Here is a 23,482-nt window from a genome sequence, read left to right as displayed (position 1 = left end):
CGGCAGCGAACGGCCGGTCATTGTACGCTCTGTCTCAGCGGGTAGGACACGTGTCTCTAGCAGGACCTGGGGACCAGACGTCTGCAGCCCACTGGGACACAGCAGTCGTCTGCTCCACCAGGCCACCCAATCTCATCTACGCTAAAAGTGACTGCTTGTTTTATTGTATACTCGTATTTGAATGTCTCAGGTGCACTGTGCATCGCACTTACACTCAATCACCCAAAGTATATCATTACAATTCTAATTGAATTGCTATACCATTAAGGTAGAGGTGATCCAATTGGTGGCTTCATGAGCAGGTATTGAGAACAAATAATCTTCCACAGCCACGATGCCAAAAATAAAAAATTTAATAAAATACACACCTTCTGTATGTTGACTTGCAGACGGACCATCTGAGAGCAAGCTTTTTGCTGGCGATCAGATCCTAGTCATCAACGAGGAGAACGTCAGTGACGCACCCAGGGAGAGAGTCATAGACCTTGTAAGGTAACATCCTTTATTGTCACCAAACATGGAAGGGCACTGTCATGATACATAACTGACTATGTTTTATGCATTGCATATTCTCTGTGTCTGCATCAGACAAGATAGTTTATTTCAGCTAGGTTCATTTTGATTTATTGCCCCTCACTGACTTCCTCCTATCTCTCTCTTTACAGGAATTGCAACGATTCAATTTTTCTCACTGTGTTACAGCCTCTACAGGTGACAGCATCATCCATTTCATCTATGATACAATATGTTTTTTTCACACAACAGTGACTTTTATTGCTAAGCCATCTCTTCAGACATTATTTGGAATTACTTTATTTATCTGTAATTTGGGGGCGGGGGGGGGGAGGGGCGGACTGCTCTATGTACAATACAATAACATCATGAATTGCCATCTTTGCCTAATTATGGAGTCTTGTGCATTCATGCATGTAATGAAACGTTAATGTGAATTTTTTTTTTTTTTTTTTAAGCAGAATTGCGATTTGTTTCATATGACCGTTAGCCAAAGATCTTCGTGAGAACGCTCCATTACGTTTCGAAAAATAATAACACTTAAAGTGCACCTATTATGGTTTTTCAAATATTACCTTCCGTGTAGCGTGTTATGTCACTGTTTATGAATGTAAAAAGTCGGCAAAGTTTCAAAAATCAAAGCGCACGACAAACAGAGTCATCGACTCCCAAAAGAAGGAAGTGATTCTGAACAGCTGAATCGAGTCGTTAGTGATTCCAGACTTTACTTCCTGTACCAACCAACGCACGTTTGTAACAAAAAGCCCCGCCGCTGGTCTTCATTTTACTCAGACGTAGCTGAAACTCGTTACGGTAGCGGGCGTTTCCTTTTCGACACCCTGACAGCGGTAGACCAATCACAACAGACTAGGACATCTGACCAATCAGAGCAGAGTATGCTTTCTGAAAGGAGGAGTTTAGAACGAATCCTTTAGAACGGATCATCGAAAGGGTCGTTTTTTTGACACTGGGGCAAACAAGGATATGCTGCGATTTAAATTATGAGCACGTTAAAGTGTTTTAAATCTATTGTATGAGACCTTTAAAACACAAGGAGGCACGTTTCAAAACCATAATAGGTGCGTTTGAGTGAAAGTATAAGTAGTAATTGGAATAACTACTAGAGTAGGTGCGAAAGTGTCTAGTGAAAAACAATTTAAGTAGCGTATTACTTGAAATAAGGCTCGGTTTCACATTTGTAAACATGCAATGATGATGATGATGATGATGATGTTGATGAGATCAAAACCAATCAGTGTAAATAAATATAGATAAAAATGACAAATAAATGCATAAACATATGTATAATATCATATAAAGAACACCTGTCTGTGAAGAAAAAAATATGCATAGCATTCTTTGCTAGCTAACGTTGTCATCGTTAATGCTAGTACACAATGTTTTTAATACTGGGAATGCTGAGGCATTCGGGATACTTTTTTCTCTATACTACTTTACCTTATGTTCAAACTAGCATGCGATAAGTCCCTTGGGTCGTTTGTAGTTTGTCTCTTGCAGTCATGGCGCGACCGTTACTGTTGTTGGTTGTGGCCATGCACTAGACAAGTGGTTGGTTTGTTTGTTTATAAAAGTTCTGATGAGAAAAGATAGTAGCTACATAGCGTTTAAAGCTAACTGGTTAAACCCAAATTAAATAATCCACAAATCGGTGTGAAAACTGATTTGACTTGGTTGTTTGATTTACACGTTAGATGCTAGGCTTCATACTAGCTCTGTTGGCAGATTAGCACAGCAAGCTAACATTCACCAGAGACGCCAAGAATCTCTGCTATATCTTTGTAACGTCTCTATACACGTTTAACGAAAGGATAATGAAAATGCTCACTTGTCACATTGTGTGTCACTGGTATTAGTATAAGTGTTACTGGAGTAAAAGTAGAATTTGTTCAAAGTTACTCGTGTAACATGAACGTTGCATGCTGTTACGGTCCTCTGCTGTCCAGAGAACATCTTACAAATTAAAATCGCACACAATGCTTTATGTAAAAATCTTTATGATCACATGAAATGAAGTAATTCACTTCTTTTTCTCTCTCTCTCTGTCTTGTTTTGTTCCCTTAGTCGCCTAAATCCGCCTTCATAAGTGCAGCCAAGAAAGCTCGCCTGCGAACCAATCCCCCCAAAGTGCGCTTTTCTGAGCAAGTGTCCATCAGTGACCCAGACTCAGTATGTCCTGCTGCCTGTCACGCTCATCTTTTCCTCAATTCATATCAGTGGTAATGTGCTTGGGGTGGTTTCTGAAATGAGAATCATACAATATTTACAAGTAACACAGCAATGGGATACTGGGGAACACCAAAGAAAGCGACCATCAGTTTTGTACATTGACTAGTTATGACTGTCATGTGGCCCTTGGCAGAATTATTCAAATTTGAATGTTAATACGTTCCTCAGTGGGTGGCCTTCATGGTGCCACTCTGCTGTCATTTCAGACCCTCCTCATCCCATTGCATCATACAATAGATCCCATTATCCAGGGGACCAAGCATAAATTCCGTCTCAGCGTACACCCATTCCACCATACTGAGGTGATAAGGGAAATGATATACAAGCTATACCCTCTAAGCTGTCTTGACTTACTCATTCTCACCTAAGTGCACCTTTGACTGTGAGCTCTCACAGTTCATAGCTTGAAGTAAACACAGAGGATATTTTCTTCAGGTTACATTCAAACTTAGGCTTTGGAAATGGCTTGGATTAGGGTGTGGTTCCAGAGTTGCTCTACACAAATTCCATCCAAATAGATTAGGACTGAAGCCAGACAGGGAGATTATACTAATTCATGAATAAAAAACGTGTACCTTCCTTCTGTTGTCCAGAAGGTGAAATGAGACCAAACTGACACAAAACGTTCACCACACCTTTAATGTACCTGGCACCAAAATTGAGCAGCGGCTTGTGATGTCTATTAATTAAACAATGGAATTATAAGGGCAAAATGGGTAAAGAGGAAAAACTGTAACAAAAGATGCAAATTGATGGACTATGCTCAAGAAAATCCCAGTATGGTAACGGTTCTACACCAGAACCATATTAGGTGTAATTAGATGATGAATAGAGAAGCACTGCATCCAGCCACGACTTAGTTTTCCAATAACACCTAATGTTGTTTCTAGGAGTCCATTCATTTGTAGCTTTTCATTTGCGCTAAAGCTGCCATCCCCTCTAGCTGGACATGGACATGGGTCGATAAGTGCCCATGTTAACATTTCCTTCCTTCCATGGGTTATGTTCTATACAGTCTCATATCTGCCTTGCGAGCAAGGAAGAGTGAACACAACACCCTCGGGGTGCTGCGAACACCATATTAAAAAAGAGGAAGAATGGGAGGGGTGTGCAGCTCTCCTGGAAGAAGAAGCTCGCTGATCAGGCCTAGAGGGCCCAAATCGGTAAAGATCAAACCACCTCACCTGAGCCTCCCAAATCATTTCAGTCCATCTTGAGCAATTGGAAAATGGCAGACTTGCCAGAAGTCCTTTCTGTTAGAAAACAAAGAAACTATAAAGGAGTCGGTCAGGCTTCATATTCACATCATTTCATCTTACAATCCTCACTTTTCTCATCAGTTCATTTTGATGCTCTCGAGTCCTGTAGTGTTAGTAGGAATCAGCTCACCTGCTTCCATCACCTGCATTCATCAGATGACCCTTGCAGATCTGCTGTATGATGGTGGCCCGGTCACGTCGACAGGCGACCAATACCAGGCACCTTAACAGAATTAAATGTGAAAAGAAGGCAGCAATGAAGAAGCAGACCAAAAGGAAGAAAACTTTTTAAAAAATGAGGAAGAAAATTGAAAATCTCAACTCGGCAATCCAGAGCGTCAAAGCTTCATGTGGTTAAAGAGATAACAATCTCTAACTGTCCTAGCTAGTCGTCTAACTGATCATCTTGATCCTATCTATCCTCATAGTAGTGGTCTCTTCAAGGATGACTCCACCCTCAGCCACAGGGCATGAGGGTCAATGAATGCCGTGAGGAGTATGAAAATAATGTAAATCATACGCTAGTAAATCAATCTCAGTCACCAGATCTCAACCCAAACAAACACCTATGGTATGGGAGATTTTGGAGCAAAAAGTTAGACAGCGCTCTATACCACTATGACCAAAAAATCCCAACTGATGGGAAAATCTACTGGAAGAATGGTGTTTATCTCACCAGTACAGTTCCAGAGACTTGTAGAATCGATACCAAGGCACCTTGGAGATGTTCTGGCACCTCATAGTGGCCCAACAGCTTTCTAACGCACTTTATGCCGGTTTTTCCTTTAATTTGTCACCTGTATGTATTGTATAGTTAGTTCTGTATATACGTATACATGGTACCTACATATAAAACAAATTTCGCATCTCATTGAGCCGTTGAATTACATTTGCATGAATAAATTAGCCTCAAAAGCTTAACGCATTAATGAGCTACCTTATAAATTCTTAACATAATGTGAAATGTTATAAACACTACTTCTATTGCCAATACTAAGGAAATTCATCACCTGTTTGCTTAGTGTATTTTGTTTAGTTACAGACTGATTTTTTTTCTAAACAAACCTACAGTCCCCTCTGAAAGTACTGGAACTATTGGCACCGAAAGTGTTCTTTTGTTTTTGCTATACATCATGCAAACCACTCATCTGCAGCAAGAATCGGAAAGCCAGATTGGAATTCGGAAAGAAATACAGAGATGAGCCACAGAACGTTCTGAAACCAGTATTAACCTGTACCAACGCGATGTAAAGGCTAAATTGTGGAGAAAGAAAGGATCTGCTCATGAGCCAAAACATATATAATGCATCTTCATATATATATATTTTTTAATAATATGTGTACTGTAATGATATACAGTGCCCTCCACTAATATCGACACCCTTGGTAAATTAAAAAAAAAAATCACAACAATACTCTGCTCTCATGGATATCAAGCAATTGCAAACAAAACACAGATTTATCAAAAAAAATATATATCTTTGTTAAACATACATGTGCCACAATTATTGGTACCCTTTTAGTCAATACTTTTTGCTGCCTAACTTTGGTAAGATAACATCTCCGAGCCTTCTTCTACAATGCCTGATGAGGTTGGAGTATACATGGTAAGGGATCTGAGACCGTTCCTCCATACAGAATCTCTCCAGATCCTTCAAATTTCAATGCTAGTGCCATTTTCTTATAGCCACTTCCAATTTTTTGAAGCCCAACAACCGTTTGCCGCACATCACAACTATATGCCTCGGTCTTACCCATTGTTATGACTGACTAAGGGAATTTGGCCTATGTGTTACCTCATATTTATACCCCTGTGAAACAGGAAGTCATGGTTGAACAATTTCCTTTTCCGTCTCACCCAGGTGTACTAAAACAAATGTAAAATATCAGTGGGAATGCACTTCAGATATATTTATTCATATGAATTCATACGGGTGCCAATAATTGTTGCACACCTATATTTAACAAAGATTTTTTTCTTTATTATATATTTTTATATGTTGTGTTTGCAATTGTTTGAGCTCATTGACAGCAGAGTATTTTTGTGATGTATTTTTTGAACAGAAGATCAAAAGGTTAAACAGTAAAGACAATTTTTCACAGCCTTCTTTGCTCATATTTACCAAGGGTGCCAATATTATTGGAATACACGCACTGTATAATAATGTGTATGATGCTTTATTATAGATCACCCGAGTAGAAAGTGTTATACAGAGAATTTTGACTTTGCATTTAATTATATATTAACCTTATAGCCCCAAGGTGTAGGGGAGGAAATTTTATTTGAAACTATTTTAAACAGTTCTTTGACATTTGTTACAAGAAACTTATACTATGTCCCAGTGTCATTACACTTCACATAAAGTTTATTATCACAACCGCATTCTGTTTGCTCATGAAAAGTGAACTGGTTAACATCCATATTAACAGCCCTCAGCACTGCTATATATATATATATATATATATATATATATATATATATATATATATATATATATATATATATATATATATATATATGTATATATATATATATATATATATATATGTATGTGTGTGTAATATATATATATATATATATATATATATATATATATATATATATATATATATATATATATAACACACACACACACATATACATATATATATATATATATATATATATATATATATATATATATATACACACATACATATACATACATATATATATATATATATATATATATATATATATATATATATATATATACACACATATATACACACACACACACACATACACACACACACAATATCTATATCTATCTAACTATCAATCTACAGATATATATATATATATATATATATCCCATTCAGGAGGTTCTTTTTGTAATATTGATGTGGAAGTCGTGGAAACAGAAATAAACTTGAACCAGAAGTCTTCAGCATGAATAAATCCAGAACCGGTGTCCGAATGTGCGTCCATAGTAAAAAGATGCACTGTAGAAATTAAATAAATTGCTCTTTGATTGTTACAGAGTGTACTCCCGTAGACTCCGAAAGTATTGTTTTGTCCTCATTCTGGCATCACTGCTTTAATGAATTTGCATCTCCAGACCTTGTCCTTGTCCTTTTAACTCTTGTCAGATTGGAGATTGTGTTCTTCTCCCTTCTCATTCCCAAGTTATAATCCTCATAACCTTTTTATTTCCCCCCCTCCCTTACCACATATGTAATATCCTCACTGAGCATATAAAGTACTTTATGTGATATTGTTTATGCAAAAAGCCTCTCTGGTCCAGGAGTCACCAACTACCAAGCGTTTGTTAAAAACAACAACAACAACAACAACAAAAACAATTTCTCCTTTCTTTCTATTTTTTCCTGCTCTCTGTCAGACCATGCTTAAGGACGACTCGTTGCTACTCATACCCAATGTGTTGAAGGTGTTCCTGGAGAATGGGCAAATCAAGTCCTTTACTTTTGACAGCCGTACCACAGTCAGGGTGAGTGTGTTTCTGGACTACATCAGGTTTCAAAGCTGCTTTTTGTTACCATCAGGGCATTCAGTGTGTGTGATTGATGATTAATGCCATACCAGGCTACATAAAGAGAAACTCTGAGCTGCTATAATGTGCCAGAGCTTCATAGATGACACATGATGAATAGCACAGCGTTTACATCCAGCGTTTCTGAACTAAAAAATCTCAAACGCATTAAATTCACCATGCGCCTAATTCTCGGCATAGTAACGCAATTAATTACCGGTATTTAACCGAATCAGTCTCGTCAATGACACACGACTGAAAGTAAGGAAGAAAAAAAAACCCAACCCATTAGTGTCTTTCAACTGACACATCAGGAGGACACAGACATCTCATAGCTGACTCACTAGGCTACATTATTGGATATTTCAAAATCCTTTCTTAAAACAAAAAGGGAGAGATTAGATATAGACCTCCATCTTAGAATAAGAATAAAAGCCTTGCATCTGTCTGTAATGGTTCCAGATTAGTTTCAAATAAACTGTGAATTGAAAATAAATAAATAAATAAATGGTTAATAAATAAAGACAAAAATGTCATCAAGGCAACAAAATTCACATTCAATTAATTGTTGTATAATGCAATAGCTAACAAGCAATAAACATTTGCCTTTAGGAAAACACACAGAGGTGAATGTTTAGATGTGATGCTCAATTAGGCAAAATTCAATTCCAGTGAGTGAACCCAATAGCATTTTCATTGATTTAGCCTTCAGTCAATATTACCAAAACAGATGATCCTAATTTGAGGGGGAGAATGCTGCTTTAGCAGACCTGTATGTATCAGTAAATGCGTGATTAGAGCTGAAATGATATGCTGTGGACAAAAGTCCACCCAAGCACGTGTGTAATTATTTGCTCGACATTAATATGGATCCATGATGAGATCTGTAAGAGCAAAGCAACTCTGCATAAGCCTCAGCAGGAAGTGCTCAGGAGCACTGAGGATGCAGTGTTTGCATACAAGACATTCCCTCATTTATATTCTATCTTCTTTTACCAAGCGCAGCCATGAGATGCTGAGAGCCAACAGATCTGTTTCTAAAAATGAATGCTCAACTCGGTTTAATCGATTCCACTGTTGCGTTAGTGGAGTAAATGCCAAAGATGTTTACTAGATACATACACATTTCTGCCTCCATATTTTACACTAGATCTGTGTGGTGGACTGGAAAACATTTCACATGGTGAATATTTTGACGCTTTCGATTAGACATGAAATGTGTTTTCTTTTGCATGGATCTCAATCACGAGCAAAGTAATAGGCTTTTAATGTCTGCTTACATGCAAATTGCTCGTATTTAAAAGTTCAATTCTGACTGTGGCGCAGGAGCACCTGTTATCTGATCGCGAACCGAATTGATTAGGTGGATATCTATTTCTGTATGGCACGGTAGCTATCCAATAACTTGATCTACAGTGCCCTCCACGAATATCGGCACCCTTGGGAAATATGAGCAAAGAAGGCTGTGAAAAGGAAAGAAAAAAAAAAAAAACACAAAAAATCTCTGCTGTCATGGATATCAAACAATTGCAAAGACAACATGGGTTTATCAGGAAAAAAATCTCTTCGTTAAATATAGGTGTGCAACAATTCTTGGCACACATTTAGTTGATACTTTGTGCGACCTCACTTTGCCAAGATAACAGCTCTGAGTCTTCTCCTATAATGCCTGATGAGGTTGGAGAATACATGGCAAGGGATCTGAGACCGTTCCTCCATACAGAATCTCTCCAGATCCTTCACATTTCGAAGTCCATGCTGGTGGACTCTCCTCTTCAGTTCACCCCACAGGTTTTCTATGGGGATCAGGTCAGGGGACTGGGATGGTCATGGCAGGACCTTGATTTTGTGGTCAGTAAACCATTTTTGTGTTGATTTTGATGTATGTTTTGGATCATTGTCCTGCTGGAAGATCCAACCACGGCCCATTTGAAGCTTTCTGGCAGAAGCAGTCAGGTTTTCATTTAACATCTGTTCATATTTGATAGAGTCCATGATGCCATGTATCCTAACAAAATGTCCAGGTCCTCTGGCAGAAAAACAGCCGCAAAACATTAAAGATCCACCTCCATATTTAACCGTGGGCATGAGGTACTTTTCCATATGACTACCTCTCTGTGTACCAAAACCACCTCTGGTGTTTATTACCAAAAAGCTCTATTTTGGTTTCATCTGACCATAGAACCCGATCCCATTTGAAGTTCCAGTAGAGTCTGACAAACTGAAGACGCTCGAGTTTGTTTTTGGATGAGAGTAGAGGCTTTTTTCTTGAAACCCTTCCAAACAGCTTGTGGTGATGTAGGTGACTTCGGATTGTAGTTTTGGAGACTTTCTGACCCCAAGACACGACTAACTTCTGCAATTCTCCAGCTGTGATCCTTGGAGATTTTTTGTCCACTCGAACCGTCTTCTTCACAGTGTGTTGAGACGATATAGACACACGTCCAATTCCAGCTCGATTCATAACATTTCCAGTTGACTGGAACTTCTTAATCATTGCCCTGATGGTGGAAACGGGCATTTTCAATGCTTGTGCTATCTTCTTATAGACACGCCCCATTTTGTGAAGCTCAACAACATTTTGCCGCACATCACAGCTATATTCCTTCATCTTACCCATTGTTATGAATGACTAAGGGAATCTGGCCTATGTGCTACCTCATATTTATACCCCTGTGAAACAGGAAGTCATGATTGAACAATTTCCTGTTCCTAGTCACCCAGGTGTCCTAAAAAAAATGTAAAATATCAATAGGAATACTTCAAATATAATTCTCTCATATGAAGTCACGGGGTGCCAATAATTATTGTACACCTATATTTAACACAGGTTTTTTTTTTTTTTTTTTTTTTTTTTTTGGAGAAACCTGTGTTGTGTTTGAAATTGTTTGATATTCACGACAGCAGAGTATTCTTGTGAATTTTCTGAACAAAAGATCAAAAGCTTAAACAATAAAGACAATTTCTCACAGCCTTCTCTGCTCATATTTATCAAGAATGCCAATATGAGTGGAGGGCGCTGCAAGTCTGACACTCACTGTGTGAAGACTGACTACATCTTTACTACCGTGTTTGTTCAACTGGCTCTCTGCATGATCGGTGCAGGCCTAGGCAAGATTAAAAAGTCAATAAAACAGTGACTATTTCTTCGTGCCTTGTGACAGGATGTCATATCCTCACTACAAGACCGCCTCTCTCTACGCTACATCGAGCATTTTGCTCTGGTTCTGGAGTCTGGAGGACTCGAGCACAAACAGAGACTGCACCTGCTGCAGGAAACCCAACCTCTCTCTCATGTGAGTCTGCCTTTGTGTCGGAAATGTCATGCCTTTCACACTTTCTTCCCTTCGGTCATCTGCGTTACTCTTTACTCACAACTAATAAAATAACTATTTGACCATTTATTAAATATTCCGTAGTTGAGCAGGAAGACTCTTTTACTTCATATCGCTAATACAGAAAGATCTAGATTTTTGTGTTCTAGACGATGCATTTTGTTCTATTACTTCAGGTGGTACATAGAACCTATTTCCAGGGGATGCGTTGTCTATTCCGGATCTGCTTCTTCCCCAAAGACCCTGCTGACTTATTGAGGAGGGATCCTGCTGCATTTGAGTACCTGTACATACAGGTTGAGGTCCTTTACTACTTAACAAGAAATAATTATACTTTGATATGTTTTCTTTTTGGGGGGGGGGGATACCGTTTGTCTAAAACGTCTCACGTATAATATTGAACAGAGTCGCAATGATGTCATCAAGGAACGATTTGGAATGGACTGGAAGTCTGATGTAACACTTAAGCTGGCAGCCCTCCACATTTACATCACAGTGTCAGTAGCGAGACCGAATCAGAAGATCTCCCTCAAGCATGTGGAGTAAGTCCTGAATCAAACTCGAGTAATATTCATCGTGAATGACAGAACATACAGTTTATAAATGATCATGTAATTATTGAAGCAAAAAAAGTTATCCAATACCAACTGGGCCTGTGTGAAAATGTATTTGCACCCATAGTTACTAATTCCTCAAATCTATGAAACTGCATTCATGATGTGGTTCGGCTGGACTAGACGAGACCAGGACTGATTACTGCAAACCCCGTTCAATCAAATCAACGCTTAAATAGAACTTTTTAACAGCATGTTGGTTAAGTTGGTTAAAAGGTCTTACCCAGTAACACACTATGGCAAAGTTGAAAGAAATTCCAGAAACGATGAGGAAGAAGGTGATTGAAATAAATCAGTCTGGGAAGGGTTACAAAGCTATCTCAAGGGCTGTGGGACTCCAAACCAAACAGTGAATTCCACAAAAAGATCATCATACCTACGGTCAAGCATGGTGGTGGAGGTGTGATGGTGTGGGGATGCTTTGCTGCTTCAGGGTCTGGGCAACTTGCAATAATTGAGAGAAACATGAATTCCGCTCTCTACCAGAAAATCCTAAATGAGAATGTCCGACTGCGCGACTGCGTTCTGCAGTAAGACAATGAAATGATCCAAAGGAGTAAGTCCTAGAAGTAAGTGAAAGACTGATCTGCAGTTATCTGAAGCGTTTGGTTGCAGTTATTGCTGCTAAAGTTACCACAACCAGATTTTAATTTTAAAGGGGCAAATGGATGACACGTGTTGGATAACTTTTTTTTTTTTTTTGCTTCAGTACAAAAAATAAACAAATAAAAACTGTATTGTGTGTTTACTCAGGTTGCCTTTATATTATGTTGTATTTCGTTTGAATATCTAAAACTATTTAGTATGAGACGTACACAAAAACGGAAGAAATCAGGCAAATACTTTTTTCACAGCACTGTACATTCTCAGAAAAATATCTCCTTGTTGCTGTTGTGGTACTGGGGGCTTAGCACTTTTGCTTCGCACCTCCGGGGTCGGTGGTTTGATCCCCGCCTCCGCTCTTGTGTGCACGGAGTTGGCTTGTTCTCCCTGTGCTTCGGGGGTTTTCTCCCCGCAGACCAAAGACACTGTCTGACTTGCATATCTAAATTGTTCATAGTGTGTGAATGTGTGTGTGTGTGTGCCCAGTGATGGACCGTCCAGGGTGTCCCCTGAGATAGGCTCAAAGCTCCCTGCAACCCTGCGCATGATAAGCAGTACAGCAAAACTACATGGATGGATGGTTGGATGGATGGATGTTAGGGTACCCTCATCAGTACATATTTTGTACCTTTAATATGTATTTTTCACCTGGAGATGTGCATAAAGTGTACCTTTAAAAATACTTTAAGGTATGGACCATAATTCATTTTTGGAGTGCTGCACTGAAAGTACACTACATGCACGGGTTGCTTAGTGACTACAAAAGGTAGTTTCGTACCCTTTTTCTGAGAGTGTAGGGGAAATTTAGAGTAGCTAATCCACCTGCTGGCATGTTTTTGGACACAGGGAGAGCATGCAAAGCTCCTCACAGAATAAAACTGTGGACCCTGAAGCTGTGAGGTGGCAATGCTACCTGCTGTGCCAACATGCCACTTTTAAAGAACACAGCGTTTCCAAAAATACATGTTCGTGAAAGCCATGACAGCTCAACTGCCTTGCCTTTTCTTTTTCCAGGAAAGAATGGGGTTTGGAACCTTTCCTTCCTCTTACCTTGTTGCCAACTGTCAAGGAGAAGAACGTCTGCAAGACCCTTTCCCAACTTCTCAAGACTTATCAGCACCCTCCACCTGCTGGCAACAAGGTGCCGAATGTGAAAAGACAGTAACACGAACATTTAAGCATGTTTAGCCCTCATGAAAATGTACATTAAATGTGATATTAGTATTACTGAAACCATGATGTCCTTCAGAGATGAGATAAACCACGTTTATCTACTGAAAAGGCACCAGTATTGACAGTTACATATACCTGTACAAATTTACATTTTTCACCCTGCAATCAAGTTTATGTTATATTTAAGAGCCTAGCTTTGTAGATGAAACCAATTCATTCAGCGGATTTGGATAAAATATTTATTAGCATTCCATTAAGCTCGTGCAGAACTCGCGTTTTGAGTACAAGGCCTGAAGATTTGATTCAAAGACACGCTTTTACTTTCATCCTTAACGATGTTCAAACGCTCGTCAGAAACACAGCCTCGAGACAACTCTTGCACGCTCTCTTTTTGTAACGTTTGCCTGTTCAGATTCATTTCTTAAGATCAAAGTTGTATTTACTTTAAATATTTTATTTCATATTACATATGTCATATGTATATATATATATATATATATACACACACACACACACACACACACACACATGTGCAGTATATGTCATTTTAAAGGAGAAGTGCATGCTACTTGAATCTTTAGTAAAGTTGGAGTAGAAACACATTGCCCCCTGCTGGTGTGATTGTTTTATTGCCATTGATTATTTAGTTTTTGTTTTTGTTTTTTTTGTTTGCAGGTGCCCCCTCTTCAAGGAAAGTTACAGTACATACGCGTGCTAAATGACCTTCCACCATTTGGATGCTTGTTGTTTCATACGGTTGGACTGGTAAGAAAGGACCGAATAACAAATCGCTTCATCTTCACTTCTTATATTTACAATCGTGCCTTTTTCTGTCTCCAAGGATGAAAAACACACAGCCACAACACTGTTGGTAGGACCTAGGCATGGCATCAGTCATGTCATTGATCTGAAAAATAACCTCACGACAGTCTTGGCCGAATTCAGCCGTGTAGCAAAGGTGCAGCTGTTCCGGGAACACCAGGGAGTAGCCCGTGTTGAAGTGGCTATTCTTGAGGCTAAGGTATGGCACTAAACACAAATTAGTTGTTTGTTTTTGTTGCAGGATTTAGAATATTTAGGCACTCGAGTTATTTGTTGCTTAACTGTTTAGCCCTTGGTCTTGCTGATGGAGTGGCCAGATGCATCAAACTTTGCCTGTTTGATTTCTGGGTATTACAAGCTGTTTGTGGATCCCAAAAGGACCATCTACTACAGGACACCTGGTCAGTCTCATATGATCAAGGCAGGTATGGTAGTAGTCACATCCTTGTTTTTTGTTTTTGTTTTTTTGTGTGTGCGTTGCTTTGTTTAGTTTTTTTTTTGATTGAAATTAGGGCAGGATATTCACCTTCACCCACCTGTATTTTCTTTCTACTTACAAAATGATCTTTTTAAAAATATCATTTAAACCAGCAAAAAAGTAAAATGATTGGGGCCTTTATGTGGACATGTTAAAGAGGAGCAGCCTTTCCCTTTCAATTATTGTATTCAATTTCTTGTCATCCAAGAGTATTAAAGCTGCTGTAAGCATCCTTAAGGACGACTGGTCTAACCCGATAACCGTCACTAAAACAGACGTGCAAGAAAGAAAATAGGCTTCATTTACTAATCTTTTAATTAAAAAAAAGTTGAAAAGTTGTAAAGTAATAAGAGAAGTTGTGTGTAAAAGTTTAGTAAGCTGCACTGAAATAAAAATGCCCGCCGGGTTTACCGATGATGCTGATTTTCTTCATACTTACGTTTGTGTTGATACAGTAAATGCCAATCACATGGTAAAGTGCACAGCATGTTCATGCTACAGCTGACTTGCATTTAGTCACGCCCACAAAACTCCATAAAAGGAAGTACAGCTGAACGCGTGACACGAGAACCAAACGACAAAAGCAAAATCATTTCTCCGAGGTGGAAGTGGAAGTTATTTTGACTCACGTCTATGCCAGTAGTATTATAGAATAAAAAAAAAAAAAAAAAGAAGTATATATTATATAGCAGCGTAGCAGCACCTGAAAACCCTCAAATCTGGAGACGAATTACAGAAAAGGTCATGATGTGTGAATTAAGTGGCATTGTCTAAATAGATTCATTTATGGATTTGTGTTGGCTTGCATTCTTTATGTATGCATTTCCTTATTTATTTAAATTAATGCCATTAATATGAAATGACCGGCTTTCACAAAATTTCCATTAGTGCGTGTTATTGGAATAAATGAGTAATTTAAACTTGTAGTAACTCACTCATCAACAATAATTCGATATGAAACTGATCCATTGAGGTTTACATTAGTACGTCTCTTTACAGGCATATTTACACAAAGTCAGGCGCTCTGATAGGACTTGTTTTCCCCAAACTAACGGAATTTTAATGAATACCACATTTCTTGTGTAAGAACTAAAACTATACTGATCAGCCATGACATGAAAACCACTTGCTTAATATTATGTAGGTCTGCTTGTGCAGCCAAAACAGCTCTGAGCCGTCGAGGCGTGGACTCCACAAGACCTCTGAAGGTGTGCTGTGGTATCTGGCACCAAGACGTTAGCAGCAGATCCTTTAAGTCCTGTAAGTTGCGAGGTGGGGCCTACATGGATCAGACTTGTTTGTCCTGCACATCCCATCGGACTGAGATCTGGGGAATTTGGAGGCCAAGTCAACACCTTGAACTTTTTGTCATGTTCCTCAAACCGTTCCTGAACAATTTTTTGCAGTGTGGCAGGGTGGATTATCCCTTTGAAAGAGGCCACTTTGATTAGGAAATACCACTGCCATGAAGGGGTGTACTTGGTTTGCGACTATGTTTAGGTAGGTGGTGCATGTCAATGTAACATCGAGATGAATGCCAGGATCTAAGGTTTCCCAGCAGAACGTTGCCCAGAACATCACAGTCCCTCTGCCGGCTCGCCTTCTTCCCATAGTGCATCCTGGTGCCATCTCTTCCCCAGGTAAGCAGCACACACAGTCCCGGTCGTCCACATGATGTAAAAGAAAACGTGATTCATGGGACCAGGCCACCTTCTTCCCTTGCTCCATGGTCTAGTTCTGATGCTCACATGCCAATTGGCGGTGGACAGGGGTCAGCATGGACACTCGGCCCGGTCTCTGGCTAAGCAACTCCATATGCATCAAGCTGTGATGCACTGTGTGTTCTGACACCTTTCTATCATAGCCAGTATTAACGTTTTCAGCAATTTGTGCTACAATAGCTCTTCTGTGGGATCGGACTAGACGGGCTAGCCTTTGCTCCTCACACTCATCAATGAGATTTGGGCACCCGTGACCCTATCGCCAGTTGTCCTTCCTTGGACCACTTTTGGTAGGTACTAACCACTGCATACCGGGAACACCCCACAACACCTGCCGTTTTGGAGATGCTCCGAGCCAGTCGTCTATCCATCCCAATTTAGCCCTTGTCAAAGACGGTCAGATCCTTATGCTTGCCCATGAACTTCGAGAACTGACTGTTCACTTGCTGCCGAATATATCCCACTCCTTGACAGGTGCCATTATAACGAGATAAACAATGTTATTCACGTCACCTGTCAGTGGTTTTAATGTTATGGCTGATCAGTATACATAATGATGGCAGAGTAGCAGAGAGCATGCTCTAGTTCCACCATTGCTGACAACAGGTCATGCTACAAAACGGCCTAATTAAACGGACGTGTCTAGAAAATACCGGGGCAGGGATCTGAGCCAAACAAGACTGAACCGCAGTGCCACTTTTCAGTGAGGGTGAGACTTAAGAGATCTGAAGGGCTTGAAAACGTCTGCTGACGTGCTTTGCTTCTAGATAACAGGCGGTCTCAACTCCATAAATATTAGCATCGTTCAAGAAAACGTGCAAAGGTGACTGCGTAAAATAAACAAATGATGATTAACATTTTTCAGAAAGTGTCGGTTTAGGAAAATCATTTGAATAACAACAACTAGAAGCTGTTTTGTAAGGTGGCATGGAAAAAGAACTTGCTGAGAGGAGTGCACAGAAAGCTGCAGCTGATCCTCAACACCACCGATCCTCACTGGAACTCGTTAGATAGTCAGACTTTAAGCACACTGTTTGGTCATGAACAGTAGCAGCAAGTTTGGTGAAAAAGGGGATAAGATAAAGGCTGTTTTCCATTATTCTCTCTTAAGGAGGCTTCATCAAACATTAATTGCGTCATCGTTTTGAAAACTAGTGTTTTGCATGACCTAGGGATCTGCACCACCAAGAATTTTCTCTTTGAATCAGATGGTCTTAAAACAGCCCAAAAGCTAAAAATCCAAAATTATAAATTAGGAAAAATCCATTATTGCATGCGTCACTTTATGTGTTAAATTTTATGAAGGACACCAAAGATCTGTATTTCACTGTGGAAGGTTTTTTTTTTTACTCTTCCAAACTGTAACAGTGTGCATGGTATAGTTAGATAGGTGCCATTAGTTAATAACCTTAATTGTGCCGTCAGCTACATAGCTAGCTAGACAGACAAACAAACAAACAAACAAAAAAACCCTTGAAGCTAGCGGTGACTACCTACAGCAGCTTTAATAATGGAAAAAATATGCTCCTCAGTAAGTTATCATACAATATTGCCTGAAATTACATTTATGTTTCTTTAAGTTGTCTGGGACATGCATTATTCATAAGAATCACTCATTTTTTTTCTTGCTGTTCTTGAGCCTTCCATCTTCATTTCAAACGAATCCACGGATGTTTGATCCATTTATCTGTTCCAAACTGAAACTACATTATGGATTTGTTCATTACTCTGACCCAAGAGCATACATCCATAATATTCAACCATACATTGGATGCCATCACCATCTACTCTGGTCTGCTAGTGAGGATGACCACATCACATGACATTTCAAAAGACTTTTCTTCAGCCTCCATATCTGTGGTCTCCCTCAGCCTCTGCTTTTCCCATCTGGACTCACACCCATCAACCATTTAACTCTTGCCTTTTCAACTCTTCTGATGGTTCTGTTCTTCAGATTTCAGAAGCCCCCATCCTCATTCCCGCTCTGGGGCCGCCGTGTCAAGTAGCAGTCGGCGTGAAGAGAGAGAGGGTTCGTCCAGAGAGGCGTCACAGAAGATATCAGCACCACCACCACCACCGTCACAACACCTTGGCCTCTGTCACATACATTTGAAAGAGCAGCAGCATCTGCAGGAGCTCCAAATGCAGGCAGAGGAGCAGCTGGATATTAACGAGAACTTCATATCCAAGTCACAGAATCGCTCACGTGCCAAGTCCGATCCGACCCTCAAAAGCATCGAATCAGTGGCTGATCCAGAGAGCGCAACTGAGGACAGCTCAGGCTTCAGAGGCAGGGCTAAAACAATGGAGAACTCAAAGCGTACAGGGAGATTCTTCTGTGATGCTTGCAAGGCAAAGCTTAAGGCTGGGGGCATGATGACCGAGAAAGGCACGTCCGGGAAACATGCCTTGCAATGCCTAAATGCCTGTGCCTCCTGCGAAGTTGGAGCTGTTGATCTCACAGCGCTTCCTCCTCCCGGAAGTGAGGAGGATGAAGAAATTGAGGATGGAGGAGGGAAGCTGCAACCTCCTCCTCCTGCAATAGCAGCACCACCTCCAGGGTTTCGAGATAATAGCTCGGATGAGGACGACGCTAAAAAGAATCGTAAGGCTGCCCCCAGCACCGGTGCGACCGCAGCTGCAGCACCTCTGGTAGATACTCAAGAGAAAGTACCTGTGACATTAATTGATAATGTTGCCCCAAGGACGGTGCGAGACCATGCTCAGGAGCTAGATGATGCTTTAGTGTCTACTCTGCAGGCACTGGAAGCACTAGCTGCATCAGAGGACTACCCTCATCAGCAGCCGCAGACTCCACAGACAGCAGGTGGACATACCAAGTACTTCTTAACAAGTGCAAGATGTCCACAAACTACTTGTTACTGGTTTTATGGTTTCATTTAAAACATTTTTAAATCTAAAACATGAAAGTACGTGAAAAAAAGCAAAATGGCACCATCTACAGTTTGGTTGTACTGGCATTATGTTTAAAAAGTCCCATTTTTGCCTAAAAGCAATCAAGTTCAGAAATAAAGTGTGTGTGTATATATATACACACACTGTATATACCATTTTATCTTGTACACACTTAGTATCCATCTACAAGTACTAACTGTCCAAATTAACAAATTAAGAAAAATTGGTACCTTTCTGTTTACGATGCAAGACTGATGCTTGTCACACTCTCATAAGTTTGATCAAAACAAAATTTGACCAGAAGTTAACCAACAAGTGGACATATTTTGATAATTCAATAATTAATTGCTATAAAATGTAACTAGACCTATGGCGGACATAGCAAAAGCTGCCAGAGAAACAGGATGAACACTGATGTTTGGTTATACGTAAGCATACAAATGCTTTAAGTTATTAAATGTAAGGATAGAAATTCATGGAATTTCATTATTTAACTGTGCAATCTGAGAAAACTGGTCTAATTTGTACAAGTTCCATTAGATATTTAAGAATTAGCCCTGACTTTACGAACACAAAGTATATCAAACACGACCCTGATTGTGTCCTGTTCGTGTTCTCCCACAGGGTTGATTGTCCTGGCAGCCATCACTCCAGAGTCTTCACTCGACTCTGGACATGAGACCAACTCATCAGAGCTAACCGATGTGTCAGAAATGGTTTCTGCCATGAAGCACCATCAAAACCAGGCCTACCTTTTGGCCCACCATATTAACAAGGAGCGCATATTTAGTCGACGTGACTTCCCTTTGACAATTCCAGGCTGCACAACACAAGCAATTGGAAGAGGGGCTTTTGCTATGGGTCAAATCCGTAGTGGCTGTCCACCTAGGTCTGTGATCCTGAGTAAAACTGTGCCCTTGAAGGTCAGTCCTAGTCAAGGGACTGTACCCTCTAGAGCTCCTATGGAGCAAGGTAAAACTGAAGATGTGTTAAAGAATGAACAAGATTCAGAGAGCGCTAGAGAGTGCTCTGTAGAATGTGCTCCACAGACAGGAGAGGAGTTAAAAACTCCTGAACAGGAGGACACTTTTGAGGTCAAGAAAGAGGAGAGATTATTATATTCTAAAGAAGCTAAGCTAAGCGCTAATATCTCTGAAAATGTCATGGAGAAAAGCCCTAGCCACGCAATACCAGAAACTACCAGTAAAGCCTTACCTATTCCCTTGCCTGTGGACAAAAATGCTTCTGCCAAGATTTCCCCAACAAAGATATGCCACGATGCTGAGGCTGCCTCAAGTGAGACCGATAAGCCTTCAAGTTCAACGAGTCTACTGCCAGTTGATGATTTGTTCTGCACATGTCCAGTTCGATCAGAACCAGGGCAACAACTGCGACTGAAGGACCCACCGACCCAAAAGGTAGTGTTGAACTCATCCTCTCCCACTGATGATGAGCGACTCTGTGCAAAAGGACTACAGTTGTCCAGCACCAAAGACAGCACAGTTAGGACCGCGGACATAAACTTAGCTAAGCCGAAAGTCCTGCCCCCAGCAAAGTACTCCCCAGTCGTGCCTGTGAAAACGGAAGGGAAAGATGTACCCGAGGTCACTACAGACAGCTCCAAATGTACAGTCCTTGCTGAGCCACAGAAAAACACTAAAAGTGTTCCAGTCCTAGTAAACACAACACATGATTTGAGCTGTGGAGAAAAAGGGGCTACTATTCCTGGAGCGGAATATAAGAAGCAAGCAAACAGCAAAGCCAAATCCCAGCGTAGTGCTCCATTTCTAAGCATTCGAAATCTAATTTCAGCCACGTTTCCTGCCCGCCTGCGTCGGGAGACAGACGAACGTCGTGCACAGCTCCAGAAAGTGAGGCAGTATGAACTAGAGTTCCTTGAGGAGCTTCTAAAGCCCAAGACATCACAGGGAGAGTTCCTGTCCCAAGGGTCATCTCCCATCCCATCAGGTACTCCATGTTCATGCCAACTGCGCACAAGCCCAGTGCAGAAAGTCCCTGGCATCTCACGAGAGCAGAGACGTAGCTGTGACTGTAAGAGGATGTGTAGGGCAATGCGTCTCCCTGACACTCCAGTAGGTTCTGCGGTGGAGCATAGAGGAAGAGAGAGAACCATCTCCAAAACTCCCCCTGCAAAACCCAAATCTCCACACATTCAAGGGACTGCTACACAACCTCAATCTTTGGAGATCAAAACCACACGAATCCGTTCCACAAGCCTGGAGTCGAGAGACCTCAGCGATACACATACGTCCTGTTTACCTACATGCACCTCCCATTCAGAATGCACCGGAGCCCCGCAGTACAAAAAACTACAAAGACGATATAGCATAGGGGAAATTGATAATGACAGCACACCCCTTTATGCTGAGGTTAAACCAACCAAAACAAAAAGTCTGGAGAAGGAAATGGAAAGAGTTAGGGCTACAGGTCTTCGACTTCCTACTCCAGTAGAACCCGTTCATACTCAAAGTGCAGATTCCAAAAAGAAAGGAGTATTCTTTATCCAGGGCGAAGAACTTCTTCGTCAGGGTCGAGAGGGAACCACTGAGGTTCTACTTGGTTTAAGTGAAGAGAATGAGGACAGGGAAAAATGTTGCTCCTTTTGCTTCTGTTATCGCAAGTGTGAGGCTGCCGATGAGAGCAGTGAAAAAGATGAACTTTCATATTCCATTCCCCTACAGGTCTTGCCTGGGATGCAGCTAGATTCAAGAGCTATGCCCGTTGTCAGCAAGACGTTGCAGGTACTTGATGCTGAGGACTGCAGTGGAGAGGAAGAAGAAGAAGAGGAAGAACCACAAACGCAAGAGATCGACCTGCGGGCCTGTGGCAATTTCGAAACAAGCATGGCACGAGTGCAGACACTGCAGGGAAAAACTTTCTCGTTACCCGATGGCTTCCTAAACGCACAACTTGATGCTAACGAATTGCTTTCTATTTTACGGCAGTGTGCCAACGTTCCCCAGATCGAGGGTGAACCGCGAATGCCTCCAGCAAAGCTGGTAGAGTACAAGCAAGAACTTGCGGTCCGCTTCAAAGAGTTCAGGGCCTCGTGTAGAAGAGTGGCGAGCGTCGAGAAAAGTCCTTCACGAATGTTAAGTGCCGTCACAGCCAGCTTTGAGGTGTTGTGCAGCCTAACTCAGACATTCATTCGGTTGGTCCGAGGTGTACGATCTGAAACCCAAAGGCTACAGCTCTTACGAAAGGTAGAAGAGGTTGCAGTGAACTACACTCTGCTTCTACGGGCTGCCGAGGAGGCAATGGGACATTCTTGCAGCTTGCCAACAAAGAGTGCAAGTCTCCCCACCTCCACCAACATGGGCTCTCTTACTCGCTCCATCAAAACCTTGCCCAGCAAGTAACGCATTCTTTTTGCACAATACATCACGTAAGGTACAACACTCTTGGATGATCTGTTATATTTCTTTTTTTTTACATCCACGTCTACCAAATTACATACAACTCCATGACACGTTTACAGAATTGTTTCGGCACTAAGTTGCTTAACTGTCCGGAAGACAAAGGACCTCTGACTACCTTGCACTTTGTGCCAAAGAGAGAGAACAATAGTACCATCCTTTGCCCTCTGCTGTATGGATGATCAACAGGGCTACACTCTAAAAACTTACATTAGCGATTGTCGTCATTGTCAATAGACTGAAGTTGTTGGGGTTTTTTTTGTTGTTTTTTTTTTTACCAACCATTATAATTGTTCCTATGTTGAAAATACATGCAGTAATACATTAACATGTAAAAACAAATATTGCAGAGGAATAATATCTCAAATGAATATATGCCTGGGGCAAAACTATTGCAGAGAAATGTTAAGTAGCAGATTCTGTGAATTAGATAGTGAAAGCGATGGTTATTTGATGTGCTTGTTTGTACAATTTTGATTGTTGTGATATGAAATTTAAGTATTCCCTTGTCGCAAGATCACATTTTGAGCTATTTTCGAGTCTAAAAGTCTAAATTTACACATTTGAAACGAACGTACATGAACACACATGGCCCAGTCACGAGGTGGTGGAAGGGAACACCTGCTCAGGGCAGACAATGTAGCAGATATTCAAAATTCGCTAATACAAATTCCTTTCTGTTTTCATGCATCATACATCACTGAGTTTGAACTCACACCAAAAATTAAAGATGAAAAGAAATACTCACGTCGGCATGCACAAGAACACTGTACTTTCACACATTTGATACTTTCAGAAGGAACAGTGTGATGAGATTCATGGGCAATTTAT

At 40.6% G+C, this 23,482-nt stretch overlaps 2 protein-coding genes across 6 annotated transcripts in view; one reads left to right on the top strand and one right to left on the bottom strand.

Moving 5' to 3' along the window:
• Positions 1 to 408: 408 nt before the first annotated feature.
• frmpd3 (FERM and PDZ domain containing 3) lies at positions 409 to 23,158 on the top strand. Of its 3 annotated transcripts, XM_053630308.1 has the most exons (13): positions 409 to 492; positions 666 to 711; positions 2,596 to 2,700; positions 7,403 to 7,510; positions 10,717 to 10,848; positions 11,064 to 11,183; positions 11,293 to 11,429; positions 13,119 to 13,245; positions 13,953 to 14,042; positions 14,119 to 14,298; positions 14,389 to 14,524; positions 18,253 to 19,125; positions 19,839 to 22,841. In XM_053630308.1, the coding sequence occupies exons 4-13, from the start codon at positions 7,406 to 7,408 to the stop codon at positions 22,592 to 22,594; spliced, it is 4,656 nt and encodes a 1,551-aa protein (XP_053486283.1). In that variant the 5' UTR covers positions 409 to 492; positions 666 to 711; positions 2,596 to 2,700; positions 7,403 to 7,405; the 3' UTR covers positions 22,595 to 22,841. The 3 variants fall into 3 exon arrangements, with proteins under 3 accessions (XP_053486283.1, XP_053486282.1, XP_053486281.1); XM_053630307.1 differs by lacking the exons at positions 409 to 492; positions 666 to 711; positions 18,253 to 19,125 and having other exon boundaries at positions 2,638 to 2,700; positions 19,839 to 23,158; XM_053630306.1 differs by lacking the exons at positions 409 to 492; positions 666 to 711; positions 2,596 to 2,700; positions 18,253 to 19,125 and having other exon boundaries at positions 6,913 to 7,510; positions 19,839 to 23,158.
• Positions 3,230 to 23,482, bottom strand: part of znf711 (zinc finger protein 711) — a 33,494-nt gene continuing 13,241 nt past the window's right edge. The window contains exons 10-11 of one of the 3 annotated variants that reach the window (XM_053630312.1): positions 4,150 to 4,242; positions 3,230 to 4,013 (exon numbers count right to left, since the gene is read on the bottom strand). In XM_053630312.1, the coding sequence (XP_053486287.1) occupies positions 4,172 to 4,242 (71 nt within the window). In that variant the 3' untranslated portion in view covers positions 3,230 to 4,013; positions 4,150 to 4,171. Of the gene's footprint in view, positions 4,014 to 4,138; positions 4,243 to 13,154; positions 13,235 to 23,482 lie in introns of those variants that run through there. The other 2 variants (XR_008386491.1, XR_008386492.1) reach the window with 2 other exon arrangements.

Source organism: Ictalurus furcatus, chromosome 8 (genome assembly GCF_023375685.1).
Source record: "Ictalurus furcatus strain D&B chromosome 8, Billie_1.0, whole genome shotgun sequence".
Taxonomy (NCBI): domain Eukaryota; kingdom Metazoa; phylum Chordata; class Actinopteri; order Siluriformes; family Ictaluridae; genus Ictalurus; species Ictalurus furcatus.
Note: the sequence above shows the minus strand (reverse complement) of the source record. Positions and strands in the feature narration are given on the sequence as shown.